The sequence below is a fragment of the Protopterus annectens genome, chromosome 9.part0, assembly GCF_019279795.1.
Source record: "Protopterus annectens isolate FY-2018-M chromosome 9.part0, PAN1.0, whole genome shotgun sequence".
In the NCBI taxonomy this organism is placed as follows: domain Eukaryota; kingdom Metazoa; phylum Chordata; order Ceratodontiformes; family Protopteridae; genus Protopterus; species Protopterus annectens.
In genome coordinates, this window is record NC_056743.1 from 630,036,865 (window position 1) to 630,064,114 (window position 27,250).

The 27,250-nt window shown below is 36.6% G+C and overlaps 1 protein-coding gene across 1 annotated transcript in view; it reads right to left on the minus strand.

Moving 5' to 3' along the window:
- The window catches only part of NOTCH4 (notch receptor 4), a 563,400-nt gene that overhangs the window by 120,492 nt on the left and 415,658 nt on the right, over window positions 1-27,250 (minus strand). Inside the window, exons 21-23 of the mRNA XM_044083199.1 lie at window positions 21,941-22,073; window positions 17,599-17,856; window positions 4,863-4,975 (exon numbers count right to left, since the gene is read on the minus strand). Of these exons, the coding sequence (XP_043939134.1) occupies window positions 4,863-4,975; window positions 17,599-17,856; window positions 21,941-22,073 (504 nt within the window). The remainder of the gene's footprint in view (window positions 1-4,862; window positions 4,976-17,598; window positions 17,857-21,940; window positions 22,074-27,250) is intronic.

A 27,250-nucleotide genomic window follows, 5' to 3' on the forward strand; every position in this document is an offset into this window, starting at 1 on the left:
ACAATCTGCTTTGCACGTGCAGGCACTAACAGCATTTTTTAAGGTTGAGGTTAAGGTTAAATGATTTACTTGCAGTGTATAAGTGTTAGGAACTGTAGCAAGGCACTAGTACAGCTCTTTGTTACAGCTTCAGAAAGGTGTTTCAGGCACTGTGAAGTGTTGATATGTGGAAAAATAATAGCTTTTTGTAAAGTTAGCTCTTGTTACCTGGCATGCCACCTTACTGCCTAGGGTGTAAACTGACCTAGCTACAGCTCCCCATCTGAAGTTAAAAGAGTAACATCACCTGCAAGTAACAGTGATACAAAAATCATGCTCACAAAGTAGAAACTATTCAGACATAAACTGTCCATGAAAATCACACCCTTGGCAGAATCATATGCCCACCCTGAATGTGGTAATGCATAACTCTTCAAATTCAGTGACTTAATGGCACTTAGCAGTGGCCCTGTTACCCTGTACTGTTACATCACTTCCTACAAGTCATTTTGTGGTACAAGTCCACATGATTTCCTTAGGTCCATAAAACTCACATAGTCAGCACTGACCAACTTCAATGGCCCATCCAAATAACTGCGTAAAGCTAAAAGGTCACTTACTTTACAATACCATATATTCCTTGCTGCTGCTAAATCAGAGGCTTAACTGTTGGCCAAAGTCTCCTTTTCAGCACCCTAACATATGTGCTCCTTGTGAGGCTGAGGAATGGGATTCCTGCATAACTGGAACTCAGTCACATGTCCCTCCATTTTTAAAATGGGTATCCCTACCCCAGTTTGCCATTTCAGATACTTGTGTCCAGTGGGTTTATATAGTTAAAAAAATTAAAATAAATGTAAAATAAAAACAACTGAAAAGTCATGTTAACCTTGAGACTCCAACAATGCCCAATGCCTTCAGCATTTCACAAAGGATAGCCTATCCTCCTGCAAAGTTGCTACAGCTTAACTGTTTAATCAGGGAAGTAATGTCATCTACCAAAATGGATCCATTTCCACTGTCTGTTTCTAGTACTACCTCCTCAGAGAAGGGCATGTCCATGAGATTCAGGAGTCCCAAAAAATGTTTTCTCTGTCTCTCAGCAATGCCTTCACTTATCATCAGCATTTTTCTTCCCTTACTGATGACAGCATGAAAAATACTGGTCTCGCTTCTTGTGTAACTGGATGGTTTCCACAAACATTCTGAGGTCATCCAAAGGTCATACCTCATGGTCTCAAAAAACTCCTTCCTCACGTGGGCCTTCTCTTGATAACTGGCATAGCTACTACCTTCCTAGCAGATGGTACTTAGTTAAAACAGTGAATCTTTACTGCCATTGCATGGAAGGTTTGTTTCTTTAATCTGACAGCATCAATCACTGTTAGTTTTTGCTGGTAAATCTTGGGTTAACATCATGACAAGCACCAGCCACCTATTAGTCAAAACTCTTTGTTGCTGCCTCATCTACTGAATTCTTGAACAGGGTATGTTCAAACTCCACATCTCTTACGTCTCTAAGTATATGGAAGACGTTCATCTGTAGGTGGGGGTCAGAATTCAAGGAAGTAAGAAAAATCAAGACAAAGAAAAAAACAGCTTTAGGCAGTGGATTTTTAGTGCTCATTGTTAGCCTCCTACTTTTTTTTTCCATCTGCACATCAGATATCACTGTAAATTCCCCAAATAATACCATGAAAAATGTCAACTATATCAAATTATTAACCACAGACATTCAAACTTATCAGTAACACATGGAATATGTGGTTCTCCCTAGATAACACCTAGCATTAGTTTTTAAAATAACATTTCTCTTAATATGGAGAAATTAAAACTTGTATGGTTCTGCAAAAAAGGATACCACAGTAAACTGTAAGGCAGGCACTAAACAAGTAAAAATGAATGGGAAACATAATGATGAATTTTCAAGGACCTTTTAAAAGTGTATGCTGAATCCATAGCTCTTGGGAGCAAAATCTGATAAGTAAAATCCATCCAGATGTTTCAATGTGGGTTCTACAAACCACTAGCAGCCCAACTTCAGCCAAATGGAACAGGTAGACTCTATTGTAGGGTGTTACCAGCTTCTTTATCTAGAAAGAACCTAATCTATTTTGGACAAAAATGTCAAGATTAAAGATCTTCAGTGGGACCCTGGCGATGTACTAGAGAAGGAAGAAACATCTTCACAAATGCTAACACCTGCTTCTTAGGAGTTAGCATACAATCCTTGCACACTCCAGGCTTCTTACCAGAGCAACAAACTTAAGCTTGTTTCCCTCATATGAAGTGATGGTGACTGAAACAGAATCATTAGAGGATCAAACAATGGGTATACACAATCATAGCCTCTGTCTTGGCTTGAATAAAGTTTACCCAGTTTTGTTCCATCAAAATACGGACACTGTTCAAGCCATCTTGTTTGTCAGTAAAGCCATGTTGCTCACATCTCAACCCGCAGACAATGAAAATAGGAACAGAGGCTCTTGAAAAGCAGGAACATCCAACTAAACATCTGGAAAGTAGGAATATCCAACTAAACATCTGGAAAGCAGGAATATCCAACCAAACATCTGGTTCTCTAACTACCATACAATTTGAATATGAAACAGCACATAACCCTTCCCACTTCTGGTAGCAAATAGTACTAAGAAATACATGTCTAAAAACAGAGAATGTTAAAAATGACAGGAAAAATATCAGCTCATTGTCAATGGGACAGTGTAAAATTTGGAGAGTTTCATAAACTGAATCACAAAAGTCTACCACACAATGTCATCTATTTGTGCTTCACAAATACGGAGTTGTAAGATGCATGTCCTCTTTCTTTAAATGATTGTTCTCACTGGTATGTTGATGACGTTATGTGGTTCTTCTGTGTATTAGACAATGTCAAAAATCATATGTGATGAAGAGGATTCAGAAAATTGTGCAAAGGGGAAAATCAAGACTAAAAATAGGGACATACCTCCAAAAACAGGGACATGTTAAACTGAGCCTGAAAATAGGAATATTCCTATAAGATGGGGAAAGTTGACAGGCATGATGTTGCTGTTCCTGACAGAAGCTGAGGTACAGGTGGGTATCATCAGTGTACCAGTGTTACTTTAGGCCTTTCCTTTGAATGACACCACCTCTTTAAAGCAAGGAAATTGTGACTAACAGTGTTTAGTTATTATCACAACAATGGGTCTTCTGACTGAAGCTACGGCTATGTTTAACTGCCATAGTGGATCTTTCCATGAATAATACTCTCTTGTGCAAGGTGACAAAAACAGACCTGTTTGTCATTTGGCACCACTTTTGTGAACAGCTGTTGGGGAACTCAGATTAGCACGTCAGGCCTTTTATGCCAGGTTTTTCTAATAGAGTTGGGTATCCACAAGTGACAATATGAAACTACCTGTAGTAAATGTTGGTCACAAATAATAATTTATGCAATTTGACAGTGTGACTGTTCCTACCACACAGACATTAATTTGTGATAATTTCAGAAAGAAATTAATGATATAATATTTGTAACTGATAGCTACATGCTGAGTCTGTATTAACTCATACGATGCCAGTTTAGTCACAAATTGAGGTCACATATATTCTAAAATGGAAGACAAGCGTCCAAGGAAACCAGCCCTAAAAATGTAACCTGAACTTTTAGTTCAGGACTAAAAGTCAGCAAACAGAAATGGATTGAGACAGCAGCTGTGAAAATAGATTAGAGGAGTACTATCCCTTATGTAGATTCAAACTCTGCTCCTATTGCACTGTACTTGAGTACAGACATCATTTACACATTGAGCCTGCACTCCAGGCACCTACTCCCCATGAAAGAGCATAGTACTTTGAATGATTCACAAATGAGGACATCATGCCATCTATGTACCACCCACATAAATGTACATATAAATTGTGCTACTGAAACTTGTTTTAGTTAAGTTGCTTGAGTTGATGAAATCTGTTTGTGGACAAAAGTGCTAATTATCTTCAATAAAATCTTTAATTGTAAGTAAATGTCTAACCTTGTTTTTCCTTCTTTTAAATAAGAGATTCCTCTAGAAGTAGGATCTTATTTTCAGGTCTATATTATAAACACGAAAGCTCAAAATAGCGAATACATCTACATCGACACATAAAGGTCGATGTACAAAAAGAGTGAAATACATAATCGGCGAAAATTAAAGCACCGAGCGTATTTGCTTGGCCAGCAGGGCGATCGTGGGGATGAGGAAATATATCCTTTTCCCCACTGTAGTGCGGTCTTGGAGTTGGTATATTTAAGTAGGGGTAGGGGTGTGTGGGGAGCGCATCCCCCCACATGGGGGTGCAGAGGGGCTTGCCCCCCTGCAAAAGTGTGTTAATTTAATTGTATTTAGTTAGGTTGAGCTTACCTGCATGGTGCTGTTGGTTGATGAAATATGTTCGGTGTTTTCATTTTCACCGATTACGTATTTCGCTCTTTTTGTACATCGAACTTTATGTGTCGATGTAGATGTATTTGCTATTTATTATAGACCCCTTATTTTCATATGATCTGGGCAGGATCCCACAGCTGTTTGTCTCAATCCATTTATTTGTGATGTTCTAAAATGGGTGTAAGCCCAGATTTTATTCCACTAATCATATATTGTATCTAGGTTAAATCATTAGAAAATCTAAAAATAATTTTTTGATGTGTGTCCCTGATGAATAAAAATGACTGAAACATTTTATGTCTTTGTTACTTTTGTCTAAATCAAAACAGAGAGATTAAACAAAGTGCCTCCTTATTTGTTTTATGGGTATTTGGTACTCATTTGCTATAGCTACTTCCTATGATATTTTGATTGTAACAGGTAGTTAACTAGTCTGAGATAATAAGTCAGGAAATCCTTAAATAACATACTCACCTGAGGACAGGTACAGGTGAAGCCCAATGGAGTGTTTACAGTTATAGCACACGTCCCTCCATTTTTACAGGGGTTTGACTTACAGCTGTCAATCACAAATTCACAGCGTGCACCTACATAAAAAAAAGTTGTTTAGTATTTAAGTATGCAGCTATCTTTTTTCTTCTTATGCGTACATTTTTGCTGCTATGAGAAATATCATTAAGGTATAAAGAGGAACATTGTGTAGTTTTATGTAAAAAGTAATGTTAGAAAAAAGACTGGTCACTCTAGATGTGACAACTTACAAATTGAAATCCATAAATCTACAGTGCTATGTATAAGGAACCTACAGAAAGAAAGAGGCTATGTTTAATGGAATCTAGTAAGAAATGTAAACATGAGAGTAAAGAATTGCTGTAAAAACATTTTGGAACAGTGTAATAGAAGTGCCAACATCTCATGTCAAAATAAATAAATAAAAGGTAGCATAACAATTTAAATCCTACTGCTGTTCGACTCAAAAACCAAACAATCCACAATCAGTGAACAACAGGTCTAATGTCACTACTACATACAGGATGTGAGATAAGTGACCATACAACACCTGTTCATCAGACCCCCACAGTAACAGCTCCTATAATAAGCAGTACAGTAGTAAGTGTAGTAACCAGCAAAATGTGGTTTACTTCTTCAGCATCTCTCACTTTCATGCACATATTTTTTTATTTATTAGCCTTTCTTTACTGGGGTACTATGAGTAAGCCAGAATCAATTCTCTCAGTGGAGACCAGGGGGAAAAGCTACAATGTACAGCTTAACAAGTGTTCAACACTTCACTTCAACGTACGATCATAAGCTCATAGGTGCATTCAAGGCTAACGACCACAAAGCCTTTTATAAGCTTAGCTGTGCATCCCAAATGTGTCCCACAAGTTATAAGTTTTAGACGTTTAGATAGGGGTGATTGTTGGTTACAACATGATTTACTGACCTCCACTGTTCATTAAAGATGTGGGTGCCAGGGGTGAATTTTTGATATCCTATCCAATGATCCAGGTTATGGTTAAATAGGCTTAGGAAGGGACATTGTTTTACATGGATGGGGAGCCTGTTCCAGAGAAAGGGAATTCTCTGAGATATATATCTATCTCTCCAACATGTCCTATTTATGTTGCAAGCAAAATATAGGTCTTTAGATCTAATAACAACAACAACAACAACAGATCTAATAGTTCTGATGCTGATTGTTTTGCAGATGTGCAAAAGGTTCATTAGAGTGGGGTCCAGGGATACCTTGAATGCCAGGCATAGATCATCTTTCAGTATTCTGTAGGAGACCGAGTATAGAGATAGGGTTTTGAGGCGATCTGCACAGGACATTGTGTTTATGTCCTGTATTCTTTTTTATGAGGAACCTTTATGGACATTCCAGCTGCTGCAGGTGACATTATACTCAATGATGGGTCTAAAGAGGGTCAAGCATAGTGGTACAATGTCTTCCCTGGACCTAGATACCATGTAGTTACTTATAAGTTGAGCAACATTGAAGGATTTCCTTACTGTCTTGGATACATGTTGGTCTTAGGCCAGGTTACTGTCTACATATGTTTCCAGATATCTGACTAGTGGGTCAACTCTTAGAGGTGTTTTATTGGGGATGTAGTTTCCTGGGGTGATCAACTTCCCAAAAGGCCCTATAATGCATTAATTTCAATTAGGTTTTAAGCTATGGCTTCGGCGCCAGTCAATTATCTGTGTTAGACCTTCTTATTTAATGTTAGTGTCTTGGGGGAATTCTCTGACTACTCCCAGTTTGTAATTATCTACAAACTTGGTCAGCCAGAGGCCGTTGACATTAGCCTTGACTTGTGAGAAGTAAATGTCAAAGAAGAGTTGGACCAGCACAGAGCCTTGAGGGACCTCACTGGTGACTGTCCTCTTGCAGGAGGTGGCCTCACCAATCCTAACTTCCTGGGTCCTATCTGTGAGACAGCTGGCTATCCAGGATGTTACATAAGGGTTTATGTCTAATTCAAATGCCTTAGCCAGGTCAAGGTAGGCAGTATACTTTGTTTTGCCTTAATTCATTGCCTTGGTGACCTTCTCAAAGAAGTCCACCAGTTTCTTTAGGAATGACCTTCCTTTGACAAAGCCAAACTGGCATGGATTCAGTGTCTGAAGGTCTCCTGTGTCTTTGCTGATAATTTCTATGATAATTCTTTCCGTGGCTTTGTATATAACACTAGTCAGACTACTGGGTCTGTAGTTTTTGGACTTAATTAGCACTATTAGATGCCTGTTTATTTTGATGAGAGAATTCTTATCTTTATGGGAGATACAATTCCTGATTTTAGCTATGATTTTATTCCTTTTGTTGCATAATCTGTTTATTATGGGATACACCAGGGTAATTTGTTTTTGGAGTTAGTTTTGGGCTTACTTCTGATAGGTAAAGCAGCCTTTATGCACCCATTTGCATGGTTTTACAGAGTATCTGTCAACAATTCTGCACAGGCTTCTGTGTTTTCTGGATTTGGAAGGGCATTGAATTCTGACAAGCTATTGTTTAATAAAATGCAGTTTGCCTTGTAATAGTTCTTAACTGTTACTGGGTTTACTGGGGTTATGGGGTTGATTCTGATTTTAAAGGAGACAGCTTTATGGTGAGACCTTATCAGGGAGGACATGACATTGGGGGTGTTGCAGCATTCTTCCATATTTGTGAGTATGAGGTCTTGTATATTGGAACCTTTATCAGACATATGCACTAACAGGTTAATGGTGTTTGTATTTATGAAGTCTAAACATCTCTGTGCCTGCAGATTTGGGGCTGTGTAGGATTCTCTGCTGAAAATTGATTTTTTTGTTCCAAGTCAGATTGTCCTGATTAACAAATGTTAAATAAAATCGACAGGCATTTGAATTTCAGACTTCAGGTTTCTAAATGTTTAAGTCCTTACATATTTGATAGTGCAGTTGTAGCATTGTTGCCTCACAGCTATAGGTTTTCTGGTTTGATTCTTGGCTGGGGTGCCTTCTGTGTGGAGTCTGCATCTCATCCCTGTGTTTGTGTGGATTTGCTCTGCTGTCTTGCCATTTTACAAAGACATGTGTCTGCAGTATTTCTCCCTGGGCCTCTGCTGAAAATTGTTTTTGTTCTGTCAGAAGTAAAATTGACAGGCATTTGAATTTCAGACTTCATATTCTTCAGAAAATACATAGTAACACAACCTTTTATTCTAGCAATTTTCTAAGTTTATAATATGCATATTTGAAATTTGTCCTTATTTTTGGGACTGTATTACCCCATTATTGGCTTTGTCCAGGTTGTTTGTGCTAAGGTTGACAGCTATGGCAAGAACTGAATTCACTGAATATGTTTGAGGGCTGTATTCCCTCTTTACTGGGTTTGTCCAGGTGTTTTGTGCTAAGAGGTTGACAGCTATGGTGAGAACTGAATTCATTAAATGATAGCCATTTATGTTTCCGTCTTCCTCTCTTTCACAAAGCAGCTGATTTGGCGTAGTGGTATGTTGCTCTGACTGTTTTGCACAGGGACATTGGTAGTAAAATGTATGGTGGTAACACAGCATTTTTCTTTCACAAAGCAGCTGATTTGGCATATTGGTATGTTGCTCTGTCTCTTTTGCACAGGGACCTTGGCAGTAAAATGTATGGTGGTAACACAGCATTTTATTCTAGCAACTTTCCAAGATTATACAAGCAATGTTTAATGTGTCCCTGGTTTTTGACTTTTTGACCCACCCCCCCCAATAAATTTGGCTTTTTCCAGATTTCTTGTGCTTCGAAGTTGAGATGCAGTTGAGTATTGAGTAGATTTTACAAGGAGCTAAGAGCTGCAGGGGAAGAGAAGTTTAGTGCTGCTTATGCTAAGTCAGCTTGCATTGTTAATAGCACAACAGTTTGTGTACTTGCTTTTGATGCAGAAGGTTGTTGGTTCTACTCCCACAAGGGGTGAATGCTGCCGTACTGAAAAAGTTAAGATACTAACTATGAGCCTGTTATCAGTTTGCCATCCATTTCCTATTGCAATATTACTAGCTTATCATTTTTAATGTAATATAAGCAATTTATTCCTCAGGGGCATCAGACCCTTTATTTTTTGATGAAACCATGAAATATAAAGGTGTTTGCTAGCAGCAACCTCTTCATTAGTTACAGATTTATTTAATGTGGAATTATTTAGATGACTTTTTAATTCAGAGATTGTGCATATTTACTGATAATGGTGGACTGTAGAATTGTGCATATTTACTGATAATGGTGGACTGTAGAAGTTTGAGTAGACTTTTATGATGGAAATGTTCTGAACTGGGCAGTTTTGTCATTATGGGTGTATGCGTTTTGTTTCATTGTTTACTGGAAAATTGTTCAAAACAATAGGAAGGTGTATCAAACAGCACATGTATGTTTCATATGCAAGGGGCCTATGATTTGAAAACAGCCCAGAATTAATCTTTATCTGCTACTGGTAAAATGTATTTTCTTTGAATGTGGGTTTCAATGCTGTTTCAATGAATATGAGTTTTAAGGGCAGAGAAATTTTAATGTTAAGTTTGTTTAGCAGATGTCTTAGTGTTTGTGCTGTAAAATGCAAAATAAAACTTTAAAATGAAGTCCAAATCATCATAGAATTAAATTAGTATGCACATTAGTGTTTATAGTAAATGGAGTGAAATAGCCAAGTAATGGATCATTGGAATGGCTGCAGAGGGAGGCTCCATTCGACCATGATTTTGTGAGGGGGAAGGGCGGCAAACTTAAAAACAGCCCCAGCTGAACTATACCTCCCGACTGTCCAGATTTTCAAAGAATGAATAGATTTTTGCTTCTTATTTTTGGTTTGTTCCTCATAAAATTTGTGGTTTTCTGGCAAATCATTTAGGAATTAAGTCACTAAATAATGACACACTGAGTTTCAGACTTCATAACCTTCAGAAAAATGCATGCTAAAGTAAGACCTGTTCTATCAACTGTCTCAGTTTATACAAGAGCAATTTTTAGTACTGTTTATATGTTCCCCCAATATATTTGGCCTTGTCCAGATTTATTGCATTAACAGGTTGAGAGGTACATGCAAATAAATTGCTTTATAGAATTAGGCATAGCCAAACCTCTCAACTGTCCCTGATTTTGGCTCAAAATGTTGCTCTTCCCCCTAATAATCCCTCCGCAAAATAGCAATTTTGGAAGAAAACATGGAGGGTTTACAATTAAGAAAGAACTGTAATAATCAGAGTTATAGATTACCTTTATTTCAGAAATGCATGTAGATTATTTTATTTTGTCAGCTGCTCAACTTAGCTGTACTAATATTAAAGTGTCCCTTCTTTGACAGGTTCCCAGCTGTATTGTGTGGCTATTTTATATTTTTACATGACATTTTTGGTCCATTTTTCATAAAATTGTGTTTTTTTTGCAAATTAGTGACAAATCATTAAAGACTGAAGTTAGAAAATAATGACAGACATTTGAGTTTCAGATTTCATACCATTCAGAAAATTCATACTAATGCAAGACCTATTCTATTATCTTTCTAAGTTTATAAGAGCAATATTTTAAAAATTGTCCTTATTTTTGGGCCTTTGTCCCACTTATTTGTATGGCTTTGTCCAGATTTCTTGTTCTGAGGTTGAGAGGTATGACAAATGTGTCAGGGCCATCAGAGTTAGCCAGAGACATTTCAAATTGTGACATACTTGTTGCACCTCACTCCCCGATGTAGTGACTCTGGATGTGTCGAAGCAAGGCAAGGAGTAGTTATGCAGTGTAAATGTGCAGAGTATCCCCCCATCCAAGGTAGATACAAGTACTAGAGTGGCTTTTCATCTGTCCTTGATTTTTGCAGAATGGTCTGGTTTCTGTCATATTTTTTGTACTGTTGATTTACGCTTATTACTCAAAGTGCCTATTGCTCTGTGTTTAAGTAGCAATACTTTAATGACCATCAGGTAAGCTTGGCTGAGATCGTAAGATGCAAGTAAGCTTTAATAAGCATACTGTTAAAGAATTGCCAACATTGAAAGCCTTTCTGTTGTTGCCATGTAGAAAATACTTAACTAGATAATGTATAAGCCTTGGGTATTGAAATGCATATGACAGTATTTGTAATAAAGGACAGGATTACATTATTTTAAGAAGCTCATTACACTTGGAGACTTCCAGTCATCTCTGCAGGCTTTACCCGTAAACTAAACAGAATGCCAATCATGTGGTCCATAACCTGTACAGTAATCCTTTTAAGCAATGTATCTTGAGCTTATTTCTTGTTTGCTTTTCATTTTTTACTTTGATCATGTTTTCTCCATGAAACAAGTAGATAGTTGTCAGGAAGCAGGTCTTTTTTTGGATAAGAAACATTTTTACAAGTGGGGACATCAGAGATTTCTACTTTCAGCATGTTACTTGGTACTTTAATAAAGCTGAATATAAATTATAATTAGAACTGCAGTGCAAGAGGTGGTCTGAGTTGAGTGCTGCTTGTTTTTCTTATACTTGATTTTGACTGGCATTCCATTAATTTATTTAAAAAGTAATTTATTTTTTCATGCCTCACAACCTATTTGTTTCCATCTAGATATTAAGTAAGCTGTTATGCAGTCAATGCATTGAAATATTTTTATTCTTCTACACTTCATTTTGTCTTGATTGGATTCTCATAATGACGGTTTGGCACCCAGGGCAGTGTATTTAGTTAGTTTTTGTGGTTTTGAGCATAGCTCCTCCCCTTTCTAGTTGGCCACACCCCTTCAAATTGACCCCACCCATTCAGCTGTCTCCTGCAGCCCCCCTTTGATTTGAAGTCATCAGCCGCCACTGACACTACCTGGGTACTCTCTGTAGCTTTAAACCATGTGCCTGTAACTGCACAGCTGTCTACATTCTTTAGGGTGAGGAGGATTTAGAGGGAGTTTAGCTTTTTGTTTAGGCTCCTGGCAGTGAGAAGTAACACCTTCAGGTTCAGTTGAGTTGATGTAGCTATGTCACCTAAAAAGGCAAGGGAAGGATAAAGTTTTAGCCAGTATTCAAAAGCCTAGAGGGGACAGGTGCAGACCAAACCTGGCAACGAAACATGGTTTGCTAACCATGTCTTCTCATGATGACAAATACTGGATCCCCATAGAATGACACCAGAAACTCAGCCAATTGTTAAAATCAATCCCCTTTTACTGGTATTGTAGCATCACTCTTGGTGAAGGTAATATACTGCAGAATGCTAAGCTGATACCAGCCTGAGACACATAGTCAGAGAGATCTATAATGTCTCTCTTCATATAGTCCAGAGAGGTATATCTCAGGTCATTTACACCTACATGGACTACGATGGAATCATACTGGCACATATCTCCTGTGAACCAGTTCTCACTGAAACCATCAAAAATGCCTCAACAATTAAAGCTTACTGCAACTATCCTTGACAATCTACCTGGTGAATAACTTACAATAACAGCTGAGGCCATTGCAGATCTAGTTTCAATTCTGATAAATCGATCTGTATTTGAAAACAAAGTCCCCTCACTATGGAGAAAAATCATTATCCCACTGCAGGAAATCCTAATCAATACAGAACTTTTAAACTATAGACAACTTTCCATCTTTTCACCCCTTTCAAAAATATCAGCAAAATATATTCAGAAGCAAATTATCAGCTCTCTAATAGATAACCAGCTTCTGTCTTCAACCCAACATGGCTTCCGTCCACATCACAACACATCAACTACTTTGCTGAGGTTTGTTAATACTGTCAACACCATAGAAATGCCAGAAGCCTAGTTGCCATCATCTCTCTACACTTATCAAAAGTTTTTGATACTGTCTCCCACCAGAAACTCTTACATATACTCTATTTCCAAGGGCTCAACACCTCTTCACTGCACTGGTTCCATAGCTATTTCTGAAAGAGAGCAAAAGCAGTGAAATAATTACATACACTTTAATATGGTAAGTGCTTTCACACCCGAAAAATGGTGTTTCTTCAGGGCATTAAAACAACAAAATACAGCATTTAAATACAAAAGCTAATCATCTCCAATTAACTCATTAAAATCAGCCTATCAAAATGAATCCGTTGCTCAACATCCTATTAAAGCACTACACTGTTAGCTTAGTCATCTAAACATATGACAGCATACATTATAAAAATGATTTTTAATATTTCATCTAAACATCAGATGCTTGTTTAAGAAAGAGGTTTATCTTTTATTCTGGCCTCTGGCATTGATTATGCTTCAACCATTTTGGATGTAAAGCTGTTCGCATGTAATGTTACGCTGAAAACTATGTTTGCAGGTGACGCTATACAATTTCCTTTTATAAAAACAAGTATTTATTTACCTACATTGAGTCCTACTCTTGAAACCTTTTGTAATGTCTGTGAATACAATTAAGTACAGGTACTTAACGTATCAAATAGAAATAAGAAGTTTAATAATTTAACTAGAGACCAATATACTGCTTTGCAGTCTTTACAACAAGATACTAGTCTTTCTATCTGCCCAGCTGATAAAGGCGGAGGTGTAGTTATCATGGGCAAGCATGCTTATTTAGAGGCTATGTATAGTATGTCGAGTGATAGAGAAGTCTATAAAGTTATATCTGTTTCAGATATAGAACAAATGTGCGAGTCTATATACAGATGTTTACATGATTGTTTTTTTGAGTAAGATAATTTCATCTGATTTATTTAATTATTTTCTAATGCAATTTCCAACAGTGCCAATGCTATATGGTCAACCAAAAATCCATAAAGATAGTATCTGACCCCCCAATGAGACCTATAGTCTCAGGACAAGGGTGGCTTATGGAGCTGTTATCAATTTTTGATGAAAAAAGTTTAAGGACTGTTTTAGATTTATCTCCATTTGTCTTGCGAGATACTAATCAATTTCTTAAGGATCTATATGCTCGAATAAGCATTATGGATGCTTCTCTATGTAAAAGTTGTTTATTGGTTTCACTAGATGTTAAGTCTCTTTTTACAGCAATTCCTCATGATCAAGGTTTACATGCCTTTAAATCTTACTTATGTAACAAAAGTCAATATGATATGCAGAGAATTGACCTAATTTGTATACTTATAGAGTTAATTCTAGACAATAATGTTTTCCCTTTTGACAACATCTATTATGTTCAATGAAAATGTGTAGCTATGGGCACACCCTGTGCCATTGTCTTAGCAAATTGGGAAGACAATATGGTTTTGAATCACAGTGAATTTGCACCTTTAATTAGTTTCTATCATAGATTTGTAGATGATTTGTTTTTGCTTTGGACAGGTTCCGTTGAAATGTTAAATCAGTTTATAACATTCCTATAATGTAGTACTGATTATTTAAAGTTTACTCATAATTATTCTGTATCATAAATGGAATTTTTAGATGTGATGATATATAAAAATATAGAAGAGTGTTTTAATATGGGACTATATAAGAAAAATTGTAAAAGGAATAATATTTTATGTAGGGGCAGCATGCATCCTCCACATATTTATAGGAACATCTTGAAGGGGCAGTCAATGCATATTTCATGGCTGAATGATGATACTATTAAATTTAATTAGGACTTAAAGAAGTTTGAAAGTGATTTATTAAAGCATAAATATAAACCTACTGAAGTTAGAATGATGGCTGATCAAGTCAAGCTTTTGTGGAATGACAGTGCTAAGCCTTATATTTCAGAATCTGTTATATTAAATTTGACTGATAGAAATTCTTTTCTACAGCAATCTTTGGTACCATTACCTTTACAATATTCTAATGACATCAACATTGTTAAGCACATTATTAATAAAAATTGGTCTATATTATTATCTGATGATAAACTGAGAGAGACCATTGGAAATTACCCACATTTTCACTATAGGAACAAGAAAAAATTGAAATGACTGTTATGCTATGATTCTAATAGGCATAATATATTAACACAAATTAGAGGTACTGTTCTGTGCGGAGAATGTAATTTTTGCAATATACTGAATACTACTACTACTAATACCTTCTTACATCCAGTCTTGAATAAGGTTTTTAAATTTAAGGTTAAAGCCACTTGTTCAACAAAGAACGTTATTTAGTTAGCAGTCTGCACGTTATGTTGTTCCTTCTATGTGGTGAAACCTTATCGGTCAATACAAGAATGTATTAGAGAGCATATTACAGCTATAAATAAATACAATGCTGATAGAAGTGCACTAGCTAAGCATAAGAGTGAATCTGGTGAAGGGCATGATTTTACCTTTATGGTCATTGAATGCTTATTTGAGAGTCCACATCTAGGTGATTTTAATAATTTAACAGAGACATGAGGTGAATTGGATTATTAGGTTGTGTGCAGATACATTTAAGAGCATGCACTTTAAGATAAATATTTTTTCCTTTCATACTGCTTTCATATTAAGTTAGGTGCATATATTTTTATATTGTATGCTGTCATATGTTTAGATGACTAAGCTAATAGTATAGTGCTTTAATAGGATGTTGAGCAATGGATGCATTTTGATAGGCTGATTTTAATGAGTTAGTTGACGATGATTAGCTTTTGTATTTAAATACTTATTTTGTTGCTTTAATGGTCTGAAGAAGCACCATTTTTTGGGTACGAAAATTGCTTACCATATTAAAGTTTATGTAATTATTTTATGCTGTGTTGCCATGTGTTGTCCTTGAACTATTTATGTACTGTGTTTAATTTAGTATTTATTTGTAATTAAGGATGTTCGTTCTCAGTGGCATACCTCATTTGTTGTTTGATTAGCTGAGTTATGTTGTAACTTCCCCCTTGTGAATTGAAACTGTGGTGGTACACTTCCAGCGAGTGGGGATGCAGATTTGTTTTGCTGACCAGTTTATTAAAGTGGTGACAGGATATGCTATTGAAGTGACTCAAAGTTTTATGTAAAATGGTTGTATGTTATCATAAGATACTGAGGAAGGTTTTATTTTTATGTGCACTTTCAGTATTTCTGAAATTGGAATGTGTTCTCATGAGAATACATTTGCTTCTTTTCTAAGGATTATTGGAGAAGCTTGGATGAATTTACAGATGGTGGAATTAATACTTGTGTGGGTGGGGTGACAGTTGCTAGTTGAAGTATATGCAGAACTTTGTGGTGATATTGACTGGAGTGTTAATGAGATGTGAATAATGTTAACTTGTGACTTCCTTACTAGTCTGTGCAGTTTTTGAAGTGACAAATTAGCATTGCTAAGCTGACCTACTTACTAAAGAATGTTCTAAAAGTGTGTTTGAGACTCATTACTATCCAAGTCACCCAACCGTTACTATGTGAGCCTCATTGTGTTATTTGGCTGCATGATCACATGCTGGCTTCCTATTCTTTTGATTCTAATAATTTCCATGCCTGATTACAATTGGAAATCATGTGGCATATTTAAAGGATAACCAATAGTACTCAGTTGGCTTTGCTTTAGTGTAAATAGTGTGCCACTAAGACTAGTATAATAAGCATTGAAAAGGTATAAAACTTTGTCATGTGGCAAAAACATAGCGCTTGCCAGATGCCAGAGTTTAAGGCATCTCATTATTTAATGCTGTGGAGTTGGTGTGTGGATTTTGTTTTGGCAGATAATGATGGATGAATGGTCACTAAGGAAGTTAGGCAAGACTCCAGCAACAATTACAGTTTTGACTTATGATATTAGTATCCAGTCAGGTGTGCTGTGTCTGCCATTTTTTATGTATTTTAATAGGTAGATGGTCATTTATGTTAAGACTTAGAGTTGTGTTAAGGGATGGCAGTTTTTGTCATATGGTAACTGCACATCAGTGTCCAAGTCACCTGATAATATCATTCCTGATTGAATACTGGATACTGACTAGACCAGAGTATGGTTAGTAGTGCTTTAGGAGAGTTGAATGCGATATAGGTGCAGCCTATGACTCTGCTCTTTACTCTGTTTTGTCTATCAGTAACAAGTAGTGAGTCCAGGGACATAGTTAAGGGTACTTCTGTGTGGTACAGAGTAAAAGAACATTTTTGATCTGATGGGCACTGTGGCACCACCTGTGCCTTTGTGAGTTTGATTCCAGCCAGAGTCACTTCTATCCAACATTGGAGCCTAGGCCTACACTTTGCTTCTTGTGCCACAGCACCATCTATTTAACATTCTACCTTTGTCATGTGACTACTGTAGCTTGACATGTGACATCTAACTTTTTAAAAAAAAGCAACAGTAGTATCTTGTGTTAGGCTGCACTGGTGTACATGCTCTACCCACTTCACTGTAACCAGTTCCAAAGTCGGGTACTTGAGTGGGCAGCAGTATTTAGATTTGTAAGTTTAACCATCAGACCTCATGTAAAATCACATTTCCTTGGCTAAAATGTCTTCCATGTGGAAACTACTGTCACATATGAGCTACATTCAAACATAATTGCCATGGTAAAACACAGCCTTAGAAATTGACACTATGTCATAAAAATGGTGTTAGATGCTCTGATCAAATCTCTTATGATTCTCAGCAAACTTCTGTGTATACGTGGTCAATTTCCCATGGAGTCAACAAACGAAAGTGGTTAGATGTAGAAAGGAAACATTATTAGACACAGCATCAGCACATTTAAAGATCCAAATGAAAAGAAAAAACTGTTTTCAGTGATATCCAATCAGCATTTTTTGATGACATGCATTGCTGTTGCAAAAGAAATTAAGAATAAATAATAACAACACCATACTGATTGCAAAGTATGGGCAGGAACATGGCTGAGCCATCCTTACCTGTATAACCTGGCTTGCAGACACAGTGGTATGCGTTAATCCACTGCTCACAACTCTGAGTACCAGTGATATCACAGGGATTAGAAAGACACTCATTCACGTCTCCTTCACATCGTTCACCCACAAATCCTGGTGGGCAGGCACAGGAGTATCCACCTATTTTATCCACACAGCTTCCACCATGGTAACACTTGGGCTGAGAGCTGACTTGGTTATAATCAGACTCACAGTCATCTATGTTGATTTCACAGTGCTGTCCTACAAAAATACAACACATGTGGGCTTGAAATTTCATTAGAAAATGTTTAAAGGTTTCTGGCAGCAAACAGTTTTTCATAAATTTCATATTTTCTTTCTGTTTAGTTAGTTACCTAGCTAATTAGGTATCATATTTGATCTGTTTAGAGATATATCACTTCTATCCATCTATAAATTCAAAGGTTAGAATTTCAAGCTTGTGACATCTTCTCCCCTTATAGAAACCTACTGATATAACCCATTGTACACAGTTTTTCTCTCTCATAAAATCAAGTTGTGATTAAAACACACACACATACACACACACACACACACACACACACACACACACACACACACACACACACACACACACACGCACATATACAGGCACACACGCACAAACGCATGCATGGTTTAACCAGTAACAGCAGTTTGTTTCATAACCTAGGTAACATTATGTTAAAAAACAAACTTTCTTTTCCCAGTCATTTATATTTATTTCTACTTTCCCTTAGCAGAAGGTTAGTTAACCTTGTGTTAGCTCAATGGTCTCTGTGTTTTAGACAGAATGCTACAAAATAGGGTGGGTCTGGCAATACACTGAAGAAGGGACGGAGTTCAACTCTAAGGAGTCCAAATGACACTAAGTACAATGAGTACTCCCTTTGCCTATAAATAAAGCAAACTAGTATACTTAAAGTTCTGAAACTTCATTAAAACTTCATATAGAAAATAATAAATAGCAATAAGTTAATTAGAACTGTTAAGTATTTTCATGTATGAACATTTCAGATTTAACCAGTATTACATTCTCAGCAGACCTGTATGTGCCTCCCTTCATGACATCATAATTCAAGCAGTTTAATTAATATCTTAAATGCCTGTACTTTAGTATGGCCTTAAAGTTAATGGTGTCATTCATACCATTGTGACCATTTGGTTGTATGATTAACTGCCAATTATATCTCTTTTTCTCTAGTCTAGTGTTTCTTATACTCTCATTAATAGAAAGTTCTACTTCATCAATAACCTGAGATATAAATTCAGTATGTCCATTATGCTTTCCAGAATGCTTATATAATTCCTTGTGGGATAGTTTGTTTAAGGCTAGCTTAATAATATTCACATCTCCTCTTATTATGGCTTTGCATGTTTATAATCCATTACATTTCTAACTGTGCAAGGTAAATCATTATTTCATTTTTGTAGTCAGTGAACTCTTTGAACTGATATCGAGGACCAGTGACTGGATGGATAAAAGTGTCTATTCTATACTAGCAGTAGGTACAAATTACATGTTATTAGATAATTTTGTGTCATATATAGTGACATAGTTATTTACTTTCTTACAGCTGCTGTGTAGCAGACCACTAACCATTATATGCAGAGGGAAGCAAGGAATCATTGAGTCTCAGACCTTTACTGTTCCCCACAGTCTAATGGCCTCAGTCACAAGGCCCACTATTAGCCAGATCTCTTCTGCTGCCACTTTTGTGGTTCTTGCGTCTGAATTTTCCACCTGGAAAATAGCTGCTCGTGCTTGACACATTCATAGCAGTGTCATTCCTGCCAAGTCCAAACACGTGCTGCCCCCATACTTCAGAAAGGAACTCTTCTCCACTTAAACAATGGTACTTGATAGTCATACTTTCCTGTTAAAAACACATGTATTGTTTTCACTTAATCACTGCAGATCACTGAATTGTCTCCATTTACTGGATGTGAGTGCTACACTCCCTACTTTCTTCATTTTCATTACAATCTAATTTCTTTTTTGTATGTATGACTTCCATGACTATCATGCTGATTCTAAGCATGTTTCTGAAGTGGATGTGTGTGCTGCTTGGCTGCTGAGACTGATGATTTGCTTCAGTCCTCTCCTGTCACCTTCCTTCCAGTCCTGGCTCTCATACATTTATAGCTAACTCCTTACCCTGGTTTCTACCTTCCCTTCCCAATCACATTGGCATACTCCCCTTTAATATGACTCTTGGAAATCATCAGACACCTGTACTATTATCTAAGCAACCACTCTGCAGGGACTTGCAGCCACCCTCAGTAAAATTTGCTTCTAAATGATATTCAGCTTATTTCTATACATAACTGACATATAATACCTTCATATGTCTTGCAACTTAAGCCAAACAGACTATTCTTTTCATACTGTTGTCTGTCTCTTCTGACCAATGACAGGTACCTTCTCATTTATTATAATATTTTGCTCTACCCCCTCACCCTCAGTCACCATGTCCCCTCCTCTCCCACAGCTAATCACCTCTTCCTCAAATACTTCCTCACTACCAAGGCAACAAGTAATATTTCAAACATTTGCTCACTCATTCCACCTGTCATTTTGTCTTCCAAACTGTTCACACCTAACAACCCTCTTTTTCTATATCAAAACTATGCCATCCCCACTCACCCTCCCAATCTCCAGTTCTCCTCACCCTCTATGTTCCATATATGAAAATGCCATCTAAACTCATCACCTCTTTACTTATGCTGTTAGTCCTTAGAACACTTCTGGATAGTCATTTATTACCCAATGATGCCCAGTCTGTAAGACATTACTAATCACATCATTCTGTGGTTTATTTGTTTACGTTTTTCATACAGTTTTCAAAAGACAGATCCTTACACCTAACTGAAAGCCATGATCCTTTTGGATGCTCCATCTCTAAGAAATCGCTGCACACATAATATGATCTATCCACTCTCACTCAGGAAGGAAATGGGAGCAACGCTTATGTAAATTAGATGAAAGATGTATAGATCATTCAGATGTAGGTATTTTTGGCCTCAGCAATGAACTGCCTACTCTCCCTAATTCTATTGCATATTTATTTCATCTGTCTATCTATAAATCTTGCTCTGTTTGCTTTTTATTAATAGCAGTGCCTCCATAAGTTGGTTTCTGTATATTATTGCACATTTGTATGAAATACTGCTATGTAGTTTATAACTTTTAGAGCAGTCAACTAACAACTTTGAGCCCTTTGTATTTCAAAAGTAGGGATTATTAGCTGAGCTGTGCAAACAAATACCCATATTTATTGGAGCTGAGGTAAATGTGTTATTCTGTTATGATTCAGACATTCTAAAAGTATGTCTTGATGGTCTGTCTTATATAAATCAACTTGATGCCTTCTGGTCCTACTTAAGAAAGCTTAATCGCTGAACTACAGGGCATATTCCCATGCCATGTAGAAGACCCAAGATGAAGAATCTGATAGTTATAATTTATCCCCTGTGTATCATAAAGACTAAAGCCGTGTCCCTTAACCTTTTATAGTTAAATTTGACTTATAAATTGTCTCTAGTCCCGGCCAATATTTTTGCCTTCTGTTCCTTCACTGTGCTCATTTAACCCCTGGTTCTCAGTTTGAAGTTCTGTCTTCCACAGTTTTTAGCAGTGAACAGTATAAAACATCTATTAGATTTGCAGCAGGGCTCTAGCCAGGTGACAGTGCTAATTCTGTTTTTTGTACTTCCTCCTTCTCAGAAGAGGCATATTGTACAGGTAACCAGGGCTTGTGGTTCAAGACATTGTGATTTGACAAACCCTGTGTTATCTGATACGTCTTCTGCACTAAGTATTTTCCAGAATTTTCTGCATTAAGTGCACAGAATAGTTGGCAATCTATATGATTCTGTGCAATGACTTTTTCAAGACATTATGATTCTAGTGAAATGAGGTTTCAATCATCAAAAATCTCAGAACGTCTTATGACTCGTCTAGCAATAATTACCAATTACCTGTCATTTGTCACTAAAAAAACATAATCGATGGGTCCTCTGTTTACTTTGATTGGCTGAGTAGCAGCTTAATGATGTAAGAGCAGTCATCCTAATGACATGAACATATAATTTATATAAGCTTCCATGTGATTTGCATGGAAATAATAGCCTAATGAGTGGTTTGCATCTCAGAACTGCACTGCTTCCAAAGGAGAGACACATATGTAATTTGTTGATGATCTGAATGATGGCATTTCCTGTTCAGCCCATCTATATGATTTTTTTTTTCATTTTGCAGTGGTTTGTACCAGTCTTTATTTCTTTTAGTCTCTTTAAAACTTCCCAGGCAGTGGCATGTAGTTACCTTGTGTGCCCCAAGGACAGGAGCAGTTGTAGCCATTGATCAGGTCAATGCATCTACCTCTATTCTGACAGGGCTGCGATGAACATTCATCGATATTCTGTGAACAGTTATTCCCGTTGTAACCAGGAGGACACTAGGACAAAACACACATAGAAATCCTTTTAAAAACAGAATTCTCCCTTTATCACGTTAAAGGTTTAAAGCACTTCTAAATGAAAAATTGAAAACTAACAGACATGAAGCAATCCCATGAAAACAGAATGTATATCCCCAGAAAAACTGCTCTGTTTCTTTAGTAAAAGAAGAATGTGAGAGCAGTGAGTGATTTCAACAAAGAGAATTCTGAAATCTGAAATAAAACAGTTACTACAACTGAACAGTTAATTCATTTGACAGATGCAGTCTTTTACATTAGTTCATATCATGCAATAGTAGATAGCTGTCTACATCTACCTAATGTCTAGCACTTAGAAATATGCTGTTCTTACTTGGAAAGCTGACCAGTTCAATTGTTTTCTGTTGCATGAGATAAGGGATTTCATCAATGCTAAGGCAGGGATGGCTAGTCTTGTAACCCATACGATCAGCCCCCCTGCACTTCATTCATGCTGAGGTAGTCAGAACTTGGCTTCTAGACAACATTAAGTTGACAAAAACATCAGTAAAGAACATTGAATTTTTTTCTGGTGTGGTGTTGTGTGTTTTTTAGACAACATTAAGTGCCTCCAACCCCATGCCTTGCCAAAGTAATTGCGGCAGGCCTTATAATGGGTCTATATTACGTTGCCAAAAAACCTTTTCAATGAACACCACATTGTTGACATGTATTCAGTGAAATTCAGTTCTATGATTCACTGAATACTTACAGGGCAAAGATGTAGTTGGCCATTTACAGAAGTTTCCCCCTCTTCTCCACTGTAGTGTGATCTTGGAGTTGGTATATTTAGTTAGGGGGTGTGGGGAGAGCAGCCCCCCACATGGGTGGGTTTGGTTTAGCTAGATTTAGGTCCTTTGGGTTGCAGGGCAAGTATTTGTTTGCCCTTTAACTATTCAGTGAATCGTGGAAGTGAATTTTGCTGAATACGTGTCAACAATGTATTCGCTGGAAAGGTTTTTCACTGACGTAATATAGACCTGTTATAATTACTCTTGTCCTAGACCAGCAACATCATATGTATCCTACTACAGTTTATCACTTTAGGTAAAGATTATGATTTGCAGCCCTCAGACCTTCTGGGGGGGGTGGGGGGGGGGTTTGGCCCTTCCAAACTCCCTAACTCTCCAATACCATAATACACTGATTCCACAGACATACAGCAGTGGACAAAAGTGAACAAACCCACTGCAGTTCACCACTGCATTGTTCATTGTTACTCAATGTAGATTCAGTATAGCACTTGCTTCTACTGGCAGTTAGGCAGGCTTCTCGGAAGTCTGTGCAGTTGAAGGAAAGTGGTTAACAAAAATATTTAGTGAATCAAAGCAGTGATTAGCCAATATATTATTGTCAGCATCCATATCAGTGACTGCTAATGAGTATAATAAAACAAGACCAGATGCATTAAATAAGAACTAGTATCAGCAAGTCTAAATGAGACAGAAATCAGTGCCAGCACTAAGCATAGGTAAAACATCGTAAGCATTGTATCACAGAGCTGTAACAAGGGATTACAGTGTCCTGAGCAATAAAGCCATGTGTAACTCCTCTGCTGTACCTTGATTGCTTAATAACAGTTTATACACTGTAATGTGGCAGCAATGAGTTATTATGAAGTAGCTTGATAACTCGTTGCTACCTTTGAAGAAAACAGTCTGACGGTTTACAAGCTCTCATTAACACCTATGTGGTGTGGAATGCTACACCTCTAGCAGCCTACGCACATCCTTGCATTTATAGGTTCATAGGAGGGTACTAGGCTATTGGCTCTAGGGCCTTTATAAGCCTAGCCATCTTATACCCGTGTTCTCTTATTCAAAGCATTTTCTGAAAAATCAACAATCACATAGCAATGTTATCAGTAAAACATATTCTTTCTATTAATAATAGTCAGTGCATTCATAGTCTTTCCATAATTTTATTTTTTGCTAAACTTTCATGAGCAAATTGTCATATCTTGGAAACTGTACAACTCATACATATATTATTAGAACAGATAACCAGATTATTATTATGTTATGTTATATTGTTAACCGGTCACAAGTTTTTACCACAACAAGAAATTCCTCTCTGAATGCATGTTTATTGAGATTTTTGCACAAATATGAAAAGATATGTTTAATTGTATAATTAGCAATACAAAGAATATAGAATTTCTCTCGAGATGTGCAACTTGTACTGCAACAATCAATGACAGTTTTCTTCAACAACATATAATGTTCTGCCTGATGTCATGCAATAGTTTGTAAGGCACTTGTTTTGAAATATTAAGTACATGTAGAAATATTGCTTACTTTCATAACTACTGACAAACAACTAGCAATATCTACAGTATAGTGTGATATAAATGGACACTAACAATGAATTTTCCTGTCTCCCACTGTGGAATTTCATACCATATTCTTCAGTAGCACGTTGGTCTCCCATTTATGAAAATATACTATACATTTAAAAATATGAATCATGAGTGGAAAACAGTGATTAATGTTTCTAATGCAGGACATGGTAGGTTAACAATTTTAGTGTCATTTTTTTATTAAGTCCTTACCCTTTTTATTATTGCCTATTACTAGTGGGGTAAGTTGTTTTGCTAAAGAAGCCAAACCCAAAAAATTTCTGGACACCATAGGGAGCTATGGATGTTAACTGGAAGCATACAAAAAGGTTCTAAAGGTTTGAATAAGTTAAGCAAATTGGTGCCTGTACGGCCTCCTCTTGGCCCTACCCCTTCTATAACTCTGTAGTGTCTGCAAATGATAACCACACATAGTTGAAAAGTAACAGCTTTTCAGGATGATGGGTGCTGGGAAAGCTCTAATATGACTGGGTTCTAAACATATGCGAACAATCACATGCTGTTCAGAGGCACATGACCGGGTTCTAAACATATGCGAACAATCACGTGCTGTTTAGAGGCCTGGCATGCACGCATGTAATATTGTCATACTGCTTTTCCATAGCAGGCTGTACAGCTTTTCCCTTTCACTTTTGCACTCTCAGCTGTGGAAAAAGTGAATCTACATATTTCCACTGCAATCCAGTCCTTATCTTTGTGGAACATTCTAATCAAATTAGTTATAAAGGCATTAGGGCCAAATGCAGTGTTTCAGTACTTAGTTAAAGCACTTTTAAAGGAAAAAATTAGTCAGTCAGGTATCTGGTATGCTGTTTGCAAAATATTTCTACTGCTGTTTAGTCTGCTTGTAAATAAGTACAAATCATGTATTTTTGTTATTTATTATAATTATTTTGATATATTTATTTACCTAGACCTTTATTTTTGTGTTAAGAAAGTAGAATAGCCGATACTGAGTTACTGAAATGCAAAAGCTTTTGATCTTTTCTTCTTTAATACGCTCAAGACATTGTGTCTAAGTTTAGTACATGTACTAAAACAAAACAAAAACTTTGGGCATAAACATAATTCTTTCTGGTGAATTATTTTATTTTCTGCCTGTTATTTATATTACCTGTTTTACACCAGGTCCGGCTAGCTGTTATCATTGCTGAGACTGCTCATTGTTACATCACAGCTGCTTAGAAAAAAAATGCCCATCTATGAATAAATTACTTCTGAATTCTGTACCAGAAATATTTCAGTGCTGAGGATAGAGTGGAACTAGAAATACTGCCTACCAAATATTCTGCAGTATGCTATACCACAGGTTGTGTACAACACTTTTACTTAGAAAATATCATGTTCGGATTTAAAAAAAAATACGAAAATAGACACAAAAGCCGGGTATAAACATCATTCTTTCCTGTGAATTAAAATCTATATTATTTTATTCTCTGTCTCTTATTTATAATACCTGTTTTTATTAAAAGGAATGCTTCAATTCATGTTTGTTTGTTTTCTTGAAGTGTATTAGATCACACAAGAATTTCAAGCATATATATGACATCAAAGATTAAATAATTTAAATTCTCACAAATATGCCCAGTAGCATTAACATGCTTCTTTTGGTTAGTTTAGTGGCTTACTCATGAAAGGTATCCTGATCTACTACAATGTTCTGATTGTAAAACCTGCTATATGCACACTTTGTCATGATATTTATTGCCTTTTCTGTTTTTGCCATTTAAGTTCATGTGTTTCACATTTTAGTCATACACCCTGTAGATCAATATGTATGTATACCTTTAAGAAGCTTTCCATGGGCTTGCACATGTGTATAAATACTGAGCACGTGCGAGCCAGACTGCCATTTTGTAGAGATCTGTTGAGATGTAAGCACGCATGTATGTATGTAATAGACTGTCAGTTAATCAGTTTGTTTATATTTTATGTTGCTGCTATCCACCCTGATGTGTTTCCATATAATAAAGCATATAAACGAACTACCCTGCCAGTTCGTCTTGAATCATAACATAGGACGAGCAACATGGTGTCAGAATGGGATCCATAATCAAGACTAAGAGGCACTCAGTTAATGTTGGAGGAATATAGAGGAATGGATCATCCCTACTACTCACAAAACAGGTCAGAAATGAATTCCAGGTACTAAAACTTGCTTAAATGATTTCTTACTTGAAGAATATAAAACAAAACACTCAAAATGCTCAATTTAAATTTCTAGTTAAACAAAATGTCCGAAAATGCGACATATTCATAAAAATATTCTAAATAGTTATGAAAATGTTTGAAATAATGTCCGAATCAAATAAAATGTATAAAATAAGGAAAATGTCCAAATTTTTTCGCTATGTGCTACTTTTTCGCATTAATTAAAGCTATTCGAGATATATGAAGTATACAAAGTGTTCACAAGTTTGTGCAGTATTACAATATAGTTATTTTGCAAAATACAGCTATTTTAAAGCATATTTCTCAAAGTACAGTATTTCAAAGCGTTTATTGTGCATTTGAATGTTATTACAAGTACTTGGTATGTGTGCATGTTCATTATGTTTTACTATAATTTGTTGGCATGGCAGAAGGCTTTTGTAGACCAGCTCCACATGTGTTTGATGATATTATTGCAGAGAACTGGAGAGTGTTTGAGCAAGAGAACAATATTTTCATACAAGTTGCATTTTCTGATAAAGATGCATGTACAAAGGCATTTATTATGCTTAATTTAGCTGGTTCAGAGGCCATGGAAAGAAAGGGTTCATTTGTGTATGCACCTGCTGTGTATGCAGGGGAGGGG